The sequence below is a fragment of the Enoplosus armatus genome, chromosome 7 (assembly GCF_043641665.1).
Source record: "Enoplosus armatus isolate fEnoArm2 chromosome 7, fEnoArm2.hap1, whole genome shotgun sequence".
In the NCBI taxonomy this organism is placed as follows: Eukaryota; Metazoa; Chordata; class Actinopteri; order Centrarchiformes; family Enoplosidae; genus Enoplosus; species Enoplosus armatus.
Genome location: NC_092186.1, coordinates 24,247,450 through 24,264,986, shown reverse-complemented (window position 1 = coordinate 24,264,986; position 17,537 = coordinate 24,247,450). Strand labels below are relative to the sequence as shown.

The following is a 17,537-nucleotide window of genomic DNA, read 5'->3' as shown; positions in this document are numbered from 1 at the left end:
GATTTTATTCCTCCCCAGGAGCTGGTGGAAACCGAAAAAGAACTGCAAGGGGAGTGAATAATGGATTTTCACCAGGTGGCAATAAACATAACTCCAAATGAATATTAATGTGTCAGCTGGATGTATTAATAGGCAACTGTTCACCGTAACAACAAGTGTTTTGCTTGTACCATTCTAGTCTATGGTTTATAGCTTTTCCAAAGCAAAACTAGTACTAAAGAGTTCTTCTTCTGCTTCTACTGAAACTAATGTCTGTAAAAAAACAACAACAACAACAGAAAAGTCATAATACAGGCAGATCCAGCCGTGGGATTGTGACAGCTCGATAGCCAACGGAAACGTCCAACGCAACACGAGCAGGGGCGTGAGCCAATGAAAATCGAGAGTGGGCGGGGCGCTTCGTTGTTGTGGTTGACGGTTCACTTCCTGCTTCGCAGCTTGAAATCGTGAAACCGCTGCTGAGGGGGGGGGGAGCACTGCAGCTGACGACGGAAGAAGACCTGGCAGCAAAGTAGGTACTTTACGAACAAGCTGTCGCTCCTTTCGTGTAAAGACTCCGACTCTGCGAGCAAACCGAAGAGGAAATACGTGAACCTTCAATTGAATTGACACACACACACACACACACACACACACACACCCACACCCTCTGCTGCTCACAAGACTGCGGCATGTGATATCGATTAGGGAAAGACACACCGCACAGCGCGGAGATGGAGGGGACCCTGAACTCAGCGTTTAGTTTGCGTTACATTTGGACTGATTTGCCTCGAATGTGATGGTATTTTCGAGGTGAGGTGTGGTGGTTTCAGTGGAAGAAGCTTTGAGTCATGGTTTTCGGGGGGTCGGTCCGATGACCAAACTGGGAGGCATTCAAGAATCAATGTAAATAGTTCCCGTTGTACTTGACCAGGTTTCATGGGAACTGCTTTCTACATGCAAACATCTGAACGCCACATTTGCTCATATGTGAATTACTACATGTAAAAAAAAAGGTGGTTTTACATGTGATGTTACACAAGGGATGCAAGTATTTTATCTATAAAAACAAATATTTTCTCCATTTAACTGTTTAGTCTATGAAAATTGTGGGAAAAAAAAGCCTTTTACATTTTACATTTTCTCCCAGTCCACAGTGATGTCTTCACTTTGCTTGCTTTGTCTGACCAACAGTCCAAAAGCCAAACGTATTCAATTTGTTGTCTCAGATGACAAAGAAATGCAGCAAATCCTCACATTTGAGAAGCCGAAACCAGAGAATATTTGGCTTTTTGCTTTAAAAAAAAAAAAAAAAAATGACAGAAAAGATGAATAATTGATCAAAATAGTTGCAGGTTACTTTTCTGTCGATTGACTAATTGATGGTGAAGTAAAAGCGAGCCTACCTGCACGGCTACATACCACAAGAGGCAAGTCAGAAAATATTTTCCTGTATGGAAACCCAAATCCCAAGTCACCGACGCTCATATCACGATGGGATATCTCTCAACTGTCCAGCTCTAACAAGGATCCCATGTTCTAATGGGACATTGGACTCAATTAAAATGCTTTGTATTATGGTAGGTGCTCCTGTTGGATGAAGCCTCCAAGAAACGCAGTGAAAGGTTGTGGAGTTTATAGATTTCTCAACCATCAAAAGAAGAGAAAGCAGCAGTCAACAAGTCGATACAAATTTCCACCCCGGACTGAACGCTCTCTCCCTGAGGCGGACCAAACATGGTGCACGTCTACAACTGCCATCCTTTCTCCTCACAGCAGATAGTACAGGTAAATTGAGCCCGGCTGATGTTGAGTCAAAGCATGCCTGCTTTTAAAAGAAAAAAATATATATATATATATATGTTTTGTATTTGTATCGGGTCTTTAACTGATCCACCTTCCCTCTCTGTGGCTCAGGTGGAGCAGGAGCCTGGGCTGGTCTGCTGTGGAGGTGGAGCCCTGTTCGTGGTGGCTACTGGAGGATGCAAGGTTAACTTGAAATATGCACATTTTTAAACCATAGTTGCCCTGTTGTTTTTTTGAAATTAATGTGTGTGGACTACAACTAAACCCTCATTTCCATCCAAAATGGATATCCAATCTTAATTAAAAGGCTAATATTAATCTGTATCTACAGTATCGGTGTAACCTGATTTAAAAAAAAACAAAAAAAACACACCTAGATGTCGGCAGATTGTGGGAATACTCATGAGTGTCAGTGCGCATCAGTTTGTCATAATGCTTAAGAGATAACCTTTTGGGGATGAAAGGTTTCTGCGGGACCCTGACTGCGTGGTGTTGTGATTTGTGTTGAACTGAATCAAGGTGGAGGCCTACAGTGTGGAGAAGGAGGGCTGCCCTCTCATCTGTCGCTTCGCCACCATGGGCACTGTGAGGAGCATCCAGCACAGCGAGATAGGTGAAAACATTGCCGCTGCACCCGCAGCAGTGTATTTGTTTCTCGTTTTGTATGCGAGCGAGGCCGCTGATAGCGGTAGTGGTTTACGGTGTGATTAACGTCCTGGCTTTCCTTTCTGCCTCTCCCCTCACATCTAGGAGATTACCTGGTGACCATTGAGGAAAAGAACAGTGGCACCTACCTGAGAGCCTACACCAACTGGCGCTACCAGGTACGCACTGGCCAGCTGAGCTTTCCCACAAATGCTTTATATCATATCATGTATAGTGCTATGAAACGTATGCGTACACCCCATTCTGCCTTGTGTTTTTGATGTGATTTGAGGTAAAGGTGTCTTTCATTTAGATCACATTATCACTTTAATGTGATCTAAGCTAGGGAATAGGATAGAAACGTATTGCAGCTTTTATTTAACAAAAAAAATCAACTAGAAAACAATTACCTGGAATGACAGTCAGGTACGTTATGTTGTGTTCACATTAAACCTGGTCCACCGATGTGTGTGGAAATATACCAAATGAGCTCTTAAGCAGACTTTTTCATGCTCAGCAGTCCGGCCTGAGACCAGGTTTTAAACCCTTTTAACAACAGTTTGATGTCAGTCCTTCTCTGACTGTCTGTCTGAGTATGAGGCTTAGTTTTTCACCTGTATGTCTTACTGCAATTATGCATTTGCATGTAGTTATTTCACGCTTTCTATTCAGGCGGAGGAGAAGTCCCGTGTCGGGGTGCGTTTGTTGGGCCACCTGCTGCGCGGGGCGTCTATGCGGGGAGGTGTGCAGATGGAGATCATTGAGATCCCTCTGTCAGAGCGTCCTGTTGCTGTGGCGTGTTGCTCCGTAACAGGAGACCTTCTGGTCGGCTGCGAGAACACTCTGGTTCTGTTTACTTTGAGGAGACAGAACCAGCAGAGCCTGGTGAGAACCCAGCTGCTAATCTGGGAGTTTTCCTCCTCTGTGGACCTTTTTATATATATATACATATACACATACATCCTATCTTAATTTAAAGACTGATATGAAACGGCATTTTACTTTTTTACTCGGTTAGATTTCATGCTCAGATCTACTACTACTGCACGATGAGGTTGCCATTAAAGATTCACTGTTTCCCAGGAAGTGACAGTTTTCCACAACATTAAAATGATCATTAAGGCTTTAAAAAGTATTAAAATATCACATGTGGTATATTTTATTAGAAGTTGTATTTCATCATCAGCTTCATCTCTCATATTAAGCATGTTTTTGTCATTGTTAGTTACCTACTGTAGACAAAGTGGACTCTTATTAATGAACCCTAAATGTTGCATAGTGGCATAATGTTTCTTTCTCTGGGGAAAACCCCCCCCCCACAGCAGAATCAGAATCAGCAGATCCTTCAGAGCACTTGGCCGAACACCCTGCAGAGCTCCAATCAGAGTCAAGGTAAGTCAAGGAAAACGATGCATAAGAGTGAACAAATTTTCAGGCAAACACTAATTTTTAACCAAAACGTGTCTATCGTGTGTAAACTGGAGCATTCCAGTTACCACCCCCAAAAGAAGACGTGAAAAGCAAAATGTCTGTGCTGCCATAATGCACACTGTCCATGTCCATTATCTGTAGAGGCCCTGCGTTAAAAGAGTCCTCACATAGGAAACAGTCTCCATGAGTGGTACGCCAACAAAGGGAGTTCTCTGTGCAATACGATCAGTATGTATGTGGTCATAGGTGTCTTTTTACTGACCTGAAAAGGGACGAATGTGCTCGTAAGCGGTGCCTGTCCTTGTAGTGAAAGAGGTAAGACAACAAAGTCTACTTTTCTGAGTCCTCTCGTGGTGTGCTGCTCCGACTGATCTGCCCTCCTCCTTGCTTTCAGGTCAGGCCTCGAGTTCAAACCAGAACCTCTCCGTCCTGGATTTCGAGCGCTCGGTTATCCTGCATCTTCAAAAAATCAAGCCTAAACAGGTACTTTCAAACACTTTTTTAACTCTTCCTTTACTTTATTCTTGTGGCATTCTCCTCATAGTTCAATCTATTTGTCTGCTACACAATCATACCAGCGACTGACCCCCATACTGACCGGTCTGGTATGTGGTTTCTGTTGTTGTAGGTGTAATCCAAAAGAGTTACTCTAAACAATGATAATTATTATCCTTACTAACTGTAACTATTATATGAGTACATGCAAACATATCAGTCCCATGTCCACATTGTGTTTTCAGCTAACCTTTTAGAATGAACTAGAACTGAACACAAAGAGGAAAAAAATCCTAAATAGTTCTTGATAATTTCATAAACAGAAGACTCACATTTGCCTCTGTTCAGGTATTTCCAAAGTTCAAGCTGCTGAAAATGACAGCCTGTGGCCTTGGTTACTCTAGCACCTCCTCTGCCCCCTAGGTGGCGCTGTGCGGAGGATATGTGGCAGTGCGGGCAGAGCTGGAGGTGCTCGTACTGAAACTGGATGCGTCCTCTGAACCTAAAAGCCCGGAAGATTCATCAGCCACCGATAAAGGTTATAACCCATTTTGTCTGTTGTTCAAGTTTTAATATTTTTTCATTATCGGTGCTGTTTCCCTTCTTTCAGGACTTTTCCAAAAAAAAAACAACAACATCAACAGCTTGAAACAAGGCTAGAATAGAAGAAGAATAGGGCTGATTTCTACACGGATATCAGTAAAATCACACCTGATTCTAGGACATTCGTGAATCATTGGGCTTGATTTGTAATTCATAATCCATCTAAGCCCAGAAGAAAAACCGAGCTTCTTCTCTTCCCTTTTAAGTGAAAGTTCGGATCCAGAAAATCAGATTTTGTTGGAGCAAACGGACGAGGCCCCATCGGAGCCGAGGTCACCACTGCTGTCGAGACGTCTTGTGTCCCGCAGTTAAACTCTTGAAATAAAACAAAAAATTGCATATTCATAGATTCTGAATTTTTCAATGAGGGGGAAGGATTGGATGTCATTTTAAGAATGTTTAATAAAGTCATTTGATTTTTTTTTTTTGTGAGAAAGAAAGAGATCAGACCCAAATGATTATTGCAAGTAGTGTATTTTCATATATCTTAAACATGTGTGGATCTTTAAGCTATTCATGTTTTGCCAAAAGCTGTTGAATATGTTTGTGTATTTTCCTGTGAAGTTCACTTCATTTCACACCTGGCTACCATCGAGGTTTAGTGTGCTTTAGTATAATGAGAGAATCACAAGTGTGTGTGTGTGTGTGTGTGTGTGTGTGCAGCAGATCACCTAGAAGACCAGGCTGACTTTCTGGTCCTTCCGAGACACCAGGAGTTGCTTGGTGATCGAGCTAAAGACTGTGACATCCCCGTCAGCATTGAAAAGACCGGGCTCGAGGACAGAGGACAATACACACTGTCATATGTGCTCTTCAGGTGTGTGTGTGTGTGTGTGTGTGTGTTTCTGAGAACCAGTTTGAGCATTAGATCATTACAGTGAGTACAGTGTATTTCTGATATCACGTGTCTCTTGCAGGCGTTTTACTCCAGACTTCTTCCAGGGCTGCAGTGTGGAAGAGACTCAGCTCCACTCCCTGCAGCTCTACCCGCTGTTCACCGGTCAGTACAGCATACAGTATGAGATATACTGTCCCAGCGTTATGTTGGGATTACCCTCAGTTTCTTCTTTGTATGTCAGAAGAATATCAATAAAGCAGTGAACGGAAAACAGTCAATCAAACCATTTATATAGTCAGGTCAGTTATGCCTTAATTTAGCTGTACTGAGCTGCCTTCCCTGTTCGATTTTTTTAAATTTTATTTTAAAATGTTTTTCTTCTTTCAAGGACTTTTTTTCAAACAAATAATTGTCAACATCTTCAAACAAGGCAGATAGCTCAGTAAAAATCCCACCGGAATCTGGGATATCTGTGAACCATTGGGCTCGATTTTGTAAATCATAATCCATCGGCGGAAGAATCGAATATTGGACATTTCAGTAATTGTGTGTGGTTTAACATGTTGTGTTGTGTGTGTGTGTGTGTGTGTGTGTGTGCATGAATTGGTAACCACAATATTGGTTACATAACTCTACTCTCTCTCTCTCTCTCTCCAGGTAACCAGTCAGTGTCCCTGGAGGAACCAGCATGTGTGTTCTGCTTCTTCTCCCTCCCCACCGCCGGCTACCTGTACAGCCTGAAGGGTGGTGTCGAGCTCCTCTCAGTCTATCAGTATCCAGAGAAGGTCCTGGAGGCGGTGCTCACAGACCACCTGCTGCACGTCATAACAAAGTCCGTCTGCAGTCTGATTTGATCGAATGATTCGCCTCTATTCAACGTTTTTTTAAGCCTTAGTTCTAGACTATTAGTACTAGATACTAGAAGTGACTTAAGATGGAGTATGTTCATCCCTTAAGTCACAACCTTGTATCTTGATTTCTGTGTGTGTCTGGTAGGAGTGCAGTGCAGTGTTTCACAGTGCGCTGTGCAGCAGTAGCAGCCAGGATTGAAGACCCCTACATCGATACCACCATGAAGGTATGAGCCTAACCTTAAAAAGTCTTGCCGCTCACCTCAACCCTGTTTCAATACGCTGCTTGACACGCGCCAAACAGCAGACATACAAAGTCAGTGAATACGTGGTGAAGAAGGTAGAACATCGAACAGCTAGAGAGTCAGATGTTATTCTCAGGAGTCGGTGGAGACCAAAACGCAGCTAAAGAGAGAGAGAGAGGGAATAGTGGACTTTTATTTTGTCAGGTGGACACAAATATGACTCCAAACGAATGATGATGATGATGTTGCTGCTGTGTGATTGCCGGATGTGAACGTAGACTGCTAACAGCCATTACTGATTTATTAGGGGAGAATATGTCAGGCTGTGGGTTTGTCAGCTTGTTATGGAGTTCCTCTGCCCTCTAGTGGCCAAAATTACTTGGGGTAATAGTGTGTGTGTGTGTGTGTGTGTGTGTGTTTGAAGGCCTGTCCTCCCTGCAGCCTGGAGGTGTGCGCGCTCAGGATGCAGCTGTTTATCGGTCTTCGGTCGGTGTGTGTCTACGGCCACCACGTTATCCTGCTCTCCACCGCCGACACAGAGACACCAGAGGAGGCCGAGCGCAACACACACCGCAGAGGCCTGTAAGTCACATGCATACACATACAACACACAGAGTTAGACACACACCTGGACACAAATGCACATGACTGTGGTGGTGTATAGATAATACACCTTTTAGCTTTAAAAGCTTCATCGGATATGTCATCATATACCTCCCTGCGGGTACCAGAATACTCTAAAGAGGGGTTTCTCAGCACTGGTGGTGGTGTGTGTGTGTGTGTGTGTGTGTGTAGGCATTCATGCATTTATAAACCTGTTCACTGTGTATGTGTTGTTATTTTAGCGAGTTGAAAGAACACACCTTGCTGACTGGTATTTTCCTGGCGGTGGGAATTGATCCCGCAACCACGCCGGCTCTGGAGAGCCTTCTTTCACGCCCCTTCCTGTAAGACAAACCCACCCCCCACCCCCCTCCTCCCCGCCCCCCTCAATCAGTGTCTGTTGTCACTTCCAGGCCAAGCTGCAACTCCAGAAACACTCGAAACACTCTCATTGGCAGATGATTGTTAACCGAATCTTTAGATTAGCCCTTGTTTGGAAGGGAAACCTCAACTAATTTGGATTCTATTTCACTTTTAAAGAAAGGCTTTGTCTCTCATCATTTCTTTTTTTTTCATTTGAAACAAATATGGCTGACTAAGGTAAGCCTTAGCTGAGTACTGAAGGTTTTTCCTACTTCATGACAAATGCCTTGTGGAAAAAATAGTGGACACAAGTTCAACCTCTCAAGGTTTCTCTGCCTCAGTCTAACCATGTTTTTAAGGGAAGTGAAGGTTCAGCAAAAATAGAAAAAGAATTTCCCCTGTGAGCTTTCCCTGTATCAAAATAAACCATTAGACATCCATTTAATTGTATAACAATTTGGATCATTTCAGACCTCAGTTCTGTAATGATGAAGCTAATTGTGGATTAGCATTGATGACATTAATCCAGCAATTTGAATAGTTTGCATATAAGGAACAAACTATATAAACATTTCACGCGGATATTGAAAAACTACAGCTCACGAAAGCTCTTTCATTCGGAGATTACATTCGACAGATTGGACTGAAACTGTTTTCCCGCCAGCTAATCTTTTCTTTTTTTTATAATTAAGACAAATGAAAAGCACTCATATTTCCTGAGACTTTATTTGTATTTTTTGTTGTGTCAGCCTTCTAAATAAGTGCAAAAAGGTCCTCCCATTTCTTCACTAAACCCTCAGCAGCACAGAAGCTAATGATGAAGCTCTGAGGCTCTAAAACAGCCAGTGATTCCATACATTTCTGTGCGCCTTCTCACAGCTTGGTCTAAAAGTGACAACCTTTCCTGTTTTAGCTCCTAAACCTATCCGACCATAACCTGCCTAACCGCCCTCAGTGTGCGTGTGACTTTTTGCTCACAAACTAATCGACTGAAATGAAACGTTTTGGTTTCACTCGGCTCAACTTAACAATTTATTAGACCCTTTCCTGGTTTCTCGTAACGCATGCATACACACGCATTTCAGTATTTCTTTTTATGTGCTCATACGCCTGGCAACCTGTGCTTGTCGTCGTATCTAAGGATTCAACACCTTTTTTTTAAAGAACATTAAAAAACCCTGTCATCTATGGCCAAATATAAACACACACGTACACACAAATACATTATCCTCTGTCCAGGGACCATATTAACCTGTTCACTAACAGTTCACTAACTGTTTGTTTGATCATGATCATAACATGTAGTACTACATTGTAGTATTATGCAGTTGATGTATTAATGTGACGATATCCGACAGGTTTTTATTTTTTTTATTTTTACTGGGAATATGTTTGATGCAGATACTGCAGTACCCATGATCACAGTATACGACCTCATGTCTGGTTTGGTAGTTTCTAATGCATGTGCGATGTCGTGGTACACGTGGAATCAACTTTGTTCAGGTTCAGTGTACTGGTTGTGTGTGTCTTCAGTGTATTATCAGTGTCCTGTGAAGACGCATCCACAAGGTGAGCCAAAATGAAAAAAAAACGAGGGCGAAGAAACTGCTGGGAAGAACATTTCTAGGAGTTAATGGCATGCCATTATTTTCCTATAGCTTTGAAATAACTTTAAATAGGAGATACTCCGGCTGAATCTCAGTTTCTGGACTCCAGACTGGGGGCCAAATCAGTGATGCACGGCACCTAATGCATGTTTACATTTGAGATGAGCTAAACAACTACTCTAGTGAGATAAGACATTGGGATTTAGCTCATCTCTCTCTCTCTGTTTGATTTTACTTTTTGTTACCCCTCTCTGTTTAACCTCTGACCTCAGGAGCAGAAAGTGGACAATCTCTTCTCCCAGAGAAACCAGCACAGCAGGACACGGATGGAACCTCTACGTGGTCGACACCGTCTCCCCCCTCACTCTTTACCAGGAGATGGTAACGCGGACGTACTCACTCTTTTAACTGTTGTACAAAAAGAATAAACTTAAACTCAACGCCTGTACATTTATATGCATAATTATTAATGATGATCATGAAAAAAATCCAAGACCAGAAGCAAAACATGCATTGAACATGCAGAGAAGAGAAAGAAAAGAAGAACAAGAAAAACATTAATATTATATTAAATATATAAATACACTCCATTGTGACATGCATCTGTTTTGAGAAGGATTAAGGGCCGTATTAAGACATTTTTTGTTAGTTTTATTTTCTAAAAAAGTACACGTAGTGAGATTATTTCAACATCATTCCATTCCAAATGATTTAACTTTTCTAGAATCCGGTTTCATTTTTCCTAAATCTGGTGCGACAACGTGCTGTATTCTTTTTATTCTTTCTTTATTTATTTTTTTACAGACTATGAAATTCTTACTGTTTCGGCAGAAGGTTTTTTTTTTTTTTTAACTTAAAGTGAGGTTTTCAGATTGGATTACAGACAGAAAAGTGTCGACACGATACAGATTTATCACCTTTTTGAATGTGAAGCTCACTGAATATGTCCACTATATGTTCATGAGTCTGTATACTCGCGCGTCTCTCTGCGTCAGGTTGAATACAGCCAGCGCTACGCAGAGACCAGCCCGCAGGCCGAAAGCCTTCGTCACCTCCTCAGCGAAGCTCACCTCCTCCTCCGCGCCTCCTTACTCCAAACATCAGGGCAGCAGCAGCAGCAGCAGAGCAGCGAGGGCGACCCCGCGGCGTCCCCGCAGACGGACGCAGACGGACCGGCCGAGAAACAGACAGCTGCGCAGACAGACAGTCAAGAACTGGAGGAGGCACTCAGGCAGAACTGTGCACAGCTGGGAGACTGTTTCAGCAGGTGACACACACACACACACACACACACTTGCGCTAAAGGACCAACATACCTTAAAACGGCTTCAGAAATCCCTTAATCGAAAAGTAGGGTTAGATACTTTATAACACCAGCACTTAAACAGTCAACAGGAAGGCAGACAGCATGCCGGAGAGGCTGTGGGACTGAGAGAGCAAATCATTATCATGTGTTTTGGGAATGCTCTGGGATCTTCAGTTACTGGAAGACAATCGGAGATAGCATGGAAAAAGTTTTAATAATGAAGATTGACTTTTGTTTCCAGGTCTTGTGTTTGGGTGAGTTTGTCAACCTATATAGATCAGACTTCAGGTAAAAGAGCGTCAGTTGATTTGTAACCCCCCTGGTTCTCTTCAAGTAATAATTTTTTAATCTATGGACACACCCCTTCATATAAATTTGGGTTTCCTTATATTGCTGGAATTCAAATGTGCAAATTTATGGACCTCTTAAGTACCTTTTTTAAAGAGAAGCTTAACACCCCTTGAAAAATCTTGGTGGCTTAACTTTTTACCTGAAAACTTCAGCACTAATTCTAGTGTTTTCTCTTCTGGAAGGGGCCGTCAGAAGGACTGCCACCTGGCTTTGCCGTACTACAGGATGTCTGGTCTATCAGTCACGGAGGTCATAGCCCGGAACCGCCCGCTTCCCAGCAGCCCTCACTCCTACGGCCCCGGCTTCCTGTTTTACCTGACGCACTACCTGTTAGAAGAGACGGAGCAGAGCCTCAGTCGGGTACACACAAACATAAACACGACAGGAAGCTGTGCATGCTGCTTGTGTCACGCTTAGTCTTGTTGTGAAACCGGGTATTTCGAGAGCTGTTTTGAAGATGCCCACCGTATTGAATAAGTCATTATTATATTTACTCTGCAGCATTACAACATGGAGCAAGTCAACCGCCACAAACTGTCTTTATCTGCATCCTAACTTAACGGCTAAGTTCTCCCTGAACACAGCCCAGTGTCAATGTCTTAGCTATTGTAGTTTTGTATACAATTTACAGGTTATATCATAGCCACTGTATCATTATCAGTGTATCACTTGTACCACCGGTTCTCCAAAATAAGACTATTAATATACAAAATGAAAAGTAGAATGAAAGAATTCTCCTTCCACAGGAAGCAGCTGATGAGGTCATAGACATTTTCAGCCAATCGGAGCCCTCACAGCTCGTCAGCGTGTGTGCCAGCCCGCCCATGATCAACCACAGTCCCGCCCGTACGCTGCAAATCTTACAGCATCTGGAGGACACAGTCGGTGTGTCGGTTCCACTGACAATCGCCATGGCAACCATGATGTTGCTTTTGGACGACCTGCCACAGCACACACAGCTGATGGAAAGACACGCTGAGGTTAGAGGGGACAGGTGTGTGTGTGTGTGTGTGTGTGTGTGTGTGTGTATTGAAGGATGCAACCAAGTGAAGAAGAAATTGATATCTGTACTTATGTATCTTATCTATCTCATTAATTTGATAATACATACTCGCTATCACGTTAACATTTAGTTCCTTCTAGCGAGTTCAATGGTTCAGAAATACTTTATTGGTCCCCGGGTGGAAAGTTATGATAAAGGAATAAGGGAAGAAAGTAAGAAAAAATAAGAAAACAAACAGGAGCGACTGTAACAGGCACGATTGCACTGGTTCCCAACCTTTTTAACTTGTGACCCCCTAAAACGATGCAATGTCTGCTGGAGACCCCTCTTCACAGATTGCATGTGTGTACTGGTTGTCACTAGTTGAACCAAAGAGGGACTTTTTCCCCCTGGTTTGACTGAATAATTATTCAAAGTAAAATGCATTCAGGGATTCTGACATTATTTCTTGGGTTCCACTATTGTGCCAAGTTATAAAGCTTTAAGACATTTGTCACATTTTTAGACTTGATGCTTCTTTGTTTGCTTGGTGTAGTCAAGGGCAAATGAATCAGTAACTGGGAATGTGAATCCAGACGACTGTCTGTCTGCGTGTGTTCAGATGCTGCTGGTGTACGGGTTCATCGAGGAGCCGAAGCTGTTGCTACATGGCGGAGGCGGAGGCCAGCACGCACACATCCGTCCCACAGCGTTGACTCGTCAGATGGCAAAGTCCCAACCAGGGCTGCTGGTGGCTGCCATGGTGGCTTTACATGAAAACAACAAAGTTCAGCTGGAACAGGCTGATCACATATTCAAGGTGAGTGTGTGTGTGTGTGTGTGTGTGTGTGTGTGTGTGTGTGTGTGTGTGTGTGTGTGTGTGTCACTGGCACCTGGTAATTCACAGATTAGGAGGCTAGAAATGAAATTGAGCTGCAAAATAAAATCGTAAAAGATGATTTAATACAAGGTGTTAATTTTGTCCCTTTTGATCAATCCTCAAGATCTCGTAAACAATAGCAATAAAAGCGTGTGTGTGTGTGTGTGTGTGTGTGTGTGTGTGTGTGTGTGTGTGTGTGTGTGTGTGTGTGTGTGTGTGTGTGTGTGTGTGTGTGTGTGTGTGTGTGTGTGTGTGTGTCTAGGAGCTGGGCTGTGAGAATTGCTTACAGGTGGATTTCTGGGAGGCGATGCTCATGGCCTCCTCACAGGAAGCTGTCATCCAGGAACTTCTGTTCCGACTGGCTTCAGTTTACATTGACCGACTGACAAACGCAAACTGGGATACACACCCCAACCCTCCACACACACCTTCAAGACGCAGGTCGCTGAAGAGCGCCGACGATCTGGTACAGTGGCTGAAACTGACACCGCTGCTCTCTTTGTTTGGTAGAGAGATGTTCAATTCAAATGCCATCTTTTATTTTCTGTCGGACTCTGTTGGACTTTGTGATATTTGACCGGCTCAATCATGGTGTCTCGTGTTTGTTTGGGTGTGTTTCAGATCAATTCGTGCTCCCATTACGGTGGTCTGCACCCGTGGCTCACTGTTCTCAATCCAGCTCACACTACCAGCTTCCAACACCAGGAGGCGCTACACAAACTGCAGGTAATTTGTCTATGAACAAAATAAGTCAGTAAGTATCTAGAATCAAGTGACCTTAATTAAAAGACCATCTGCCTTCCAGGTGTTATCAGCTGTTATAAACTTAAAAAGGAACTGATTGAATGATTAAATGCACTCCTTTGAGCACTTGCACACACATATATACAACACTTACATCACAACAATAGAGCCACATTTAGCTGTAGGGAAGAATACAGCTATAAATATGTACAAAAGAAGCACAACTTCAATGTGTATGTATATAAAATAATACATTTATGGAGATTTGAACCTAGGATGAGTGGCACTGAGAGCTGTTGGTATGACTGTGAGGCCTGTGAGGAAAGACCCTAACCCAAATGTAGCTTTCGAGCAAATCTCTGTAACTTTCTCGCAGAACAGCGACCTCTGTGGACACAAGTGGCAATTACAGCATAATGGTAATTCCTAAAACTTTATGTAGGGCATGAAGTACATTTTAAATTGTTTGCATAAATAGAAGTAGAGTAGTACGAGAGTAGACGAAACTCTTAGAAAACAACTTTTAGACCATCGGTGGAGAAATGCAGGGACGTACAGCTGTTTTTAAATGAATGAAAAATCCTACAAAATAAATAATAGAATAGTTAAAAGAATCACACATAAAAAAAAACCAAACAAATTAATCTGAAATCTGAGATCGTGGGGCTACTTGGACACAGCACCTCAGTTTTTCTGAAACCGTGGCTTTAGACCTGAACTGTAGCACAAATAGAGTTAAAAGGTTAGCGAACTGACTCAGTAATTACAGTTACACAGCAAAATCTATCCAGAGTTGGATAACATTAGCTAACATTAGCCACCATAAACTACTGGTCATACCAGACCAGGTGAGGCTGTGACAGCAAAACCCCTGAAGGTATTGAATTGAGCAAAGGTGTGTTTTTTTTGTTGTTGTTGTTTTTTTGCTTATATTCATCTTTTCTAATTGTAAGACAAAGATTGTGTTATTTCATCTCCTCAAAGTTACATTGTCTCTCTTTCGTGACTTTTTCATGACTCTCTGTCTCCAGTCCCTCCTGTGTGGTCCGTCCCTGTCTGTGGGCTCCGTCGTGCCTCTGATGGAGCGCCTGTCAGAGGAAACCTTATGGGGCTTCAGCCTGCACCTCCTCTGTGCTACCAGAAGGGGGCAGTATGAAAGCAGCATTGAAAAGCTGTTGGACCGATGTCCTCAGGCCATCATAGCCTACGCCAACCACCAGTTACAAGACAGAAATATGGTGTGTACTGAGCAGTAGCCTGAACTGTGGAGTGAACCTTTTCACTCGGCTCTCTCTCTCTCTCTGTAGCATGTCTGTATTTTTAGAATATTTTGTTTACACCCAGTGATTATCACCCCGTCTGTCTTGTCTAATCTCTGTAGGCGCTGTGGTGGCAGAAGCTGCTCCCAGAGCTTTGTAACAGGACGAGAGCTGCCGCGGATAACAGCATCCTATTGGCTGCCCTCAAAGGTAGAAGCTTTGTCTGTCAAAAGTATCCCAGTACTTTCTTTTGAGGCCAGATGACCACTTGACGTAGTTCTGTCTGGCGTTGGCCAGAGTGACGATTTGGCTCCTTTGACTGCAGACGAAAATCTCGAGCAGGTTTGACAACAATCTGGACATCGTTAGCACTGAGGACACTGTATCCTCTGTATTTTAACAACCTCGGGGTGTAACAAATGTACACATGGTGGGAATAAGTGAACTGCTCACAGTAGTACAGAGAGGGCTTGAAACAACATTTAGACCTTCGTGATGGTATTCATTGTATTTGTATTGTATTTACAAAAAAATAAAACTGATTAGTTGAATATGATCAATTCAAACGATATCGTAATATGATATATAATAATATATTCATTATATGTAGAAATGCAAAGCAACAGAGCACAAATGAGCAATACTGCAACTCTGTTTACAGGCTTGCACAGTCGAGGGAATCCAGTCAAGTTGCATCGTGGGTAATATAGGCGCCAGGTTTTGACAAGGAAGACAAATGCATGGAATAAAAAAGACTGCTGCATCAATTATTTATTAGGAAATGATATTTACTTTTTTCCATTGTGAGTCCAACAATGTTACGGGAGTGCAATGCTCAATTGTGCCCTTTTTAATAACCATATTTTGCACAAATTAGCCATGCAGAGCAGCATTAGCAATAAGACATAGATAAAGTACAATGTTAATTGTTAAAATTGTTAAGATAGTAGTGATAGTGAGTATTTTTTAAATCCTGAAGTCGGTGTAGCTTTTCTGACCCCCTGTCATTTTCTATTAAGAATAGAATAAAAGTAGAAATGTCAATCACGGAGGTTGATTGTTTGGATGTCTGGGTTTAATGTTGCTGGTTTCTATGCCAACAGAGACGCTCGTTGTGGTTGCCATGGAGACGAGCCCCGCAGAGTTCCTGGACCTGATACCCGACGACGGCACCGCCTCATACTTCCTGCCTCACCTGTTGACATGTACCCAGAGACACCTGCTGGCCTGACACACACACGCACACACACAAACATATAAATATATATATATATATATACTTGAATAGATGAAGACAAATGTGGCAATCTGTCTTAGAACAACTGCAGTCTACTGTTTCCACTTGAACTGCAGCACCGGAGCAGTTGGGCGTCTCTGTGGTTTTACTCAACAATGGTGTTTGGGGATGATTCAACCTGGGAACACTCAAAACATAATCTCCATGCCATGACCCGGACTTTGTTTGGTACAGGCCCCCGTTCTTCAAATGCGGCTTAACTAATTCAGGCTAACATTCTGTTATCAGGCTAAAACAATCCTGTTTATTCTCATCCAGCTGGTTTGGTTCTTTGAAATGAAAATGAGTAGAGAGTTGAAACCATCATGCAGGTTCTGCATGTCACTCTGTTGATGTGTCCTCTGTTTTTCTCAGCTGACTTAGTAATGAATAAAATATGCAGAACAGACTACAGTATATCAAGCAGGTCATGAATCAAAAATGGTTTTAGATTCCATGGGAACTAATCAGTCCAGCCTATAACTTTAACTTTAAATTGTTGTTTTTTTTTACTGGATTTGAAGTTTGTGGTTGCTTTGCATTTCTGAGTTGTGTTTGTCATTCGTAATGTGATGAAATTTTACAATGAAACATTTTAAAATATGTTTCTATCTCCCACTGTCAGAGCTGCAGAGACACATTTCTATATGTGGTCCACAGTGTATGTGGGGGAATAAAAACTTTAATGTTTCGCTACTGCATTCATTTAGTTTTTATTTATTACAGTGTGCAGGAAGGCAGTTTAAAGCACTTTAGAGCTGTGGGGTCCATCACCAGATTTCTGTCCTCAACGTTTTTTGATTCAATGTATGCAGAGGTCTGTTAAAAAATGAAAAAACAATAAACAGAAAGCTTTAGAGTTGTTTTGTTCTCCACTTCACACTAAATGAATACTAGTAGCTCACTGTAGTGTGTGATAATCTCACAGCTGTCACATCAGAATGGCATTATTATGTGAACACAGACAAGGAATTGGCATAACAGCTAAGAACAAAGAGAACAAAGCTGAACTAATAAAGGTAAAGTGACCTCATTAAAAAAAATAGCGTATATATATGTTTATATATATGTATATATTTGTGTATGTATGTGTACATATGTATGTGTATATATGTATATATATATATATGTTTATATATGTGTGCATATATGTGTATGTATGTATATATTTGTGTATGTATGTGTACATATGTATGTGTATATATGTATATATGTATGTATATATACACAAAGGTTTTCACTCAACTTTGACAGTATGAATGAAACAGAAACA

General features: G+C 42.1%; 1 protein-coding gene across 1 annotated transcript; it reads left to right on the top strand.

Annotated features, from left to right (window-relative positions):
- The first annotated feature begins 1,716 nt into the window (after window positions 1–1,716).
- hps3 (HPS3 biogenesis of lysosomal organelles complex 2 subunit 1) lies at window positions 1,717–17,119 on the top strand. Its single transcript, XM_070908527.1, has 23 exons — window positions 1,717–1,767; window positions 1,897–1,968; window positions 2,305–2,398; window positions 2,536–2,609; window positions 3,103–3,305; window positions 4,269–4,344; window positions 4,780–4,894; window positions 5,626–5,776; window positions 5,877–5,968; window positions 6,455–6,629; window positions 6,794–6,875; window positions 7,318–7,475; window positions 9,739–9,847; window positions 10,462–10,591; window positions 10,634–10,733; window positions 11,306–11,483; window positions 11,870–12,103; window positions 12,728–12,925; window positions 13,248–13,451; window positions 13,607–13,711; window positions 14,761–14,967; window positions 15,111–15,198; window positions 16,092–17,119. The coding sequence occupies exons 1-23, from the start codon at window positions 1,717–1,719 to the stop codon at window positions 16,217–16,219; spliced, it is 3,024 nt and encodes a 1,007-aa protein (XP_070764628.1). The 3' UTR covers window positions 16,220–17,119.
- Window positions 17,120–17,537: the final 418 nt, after the last annotated feature.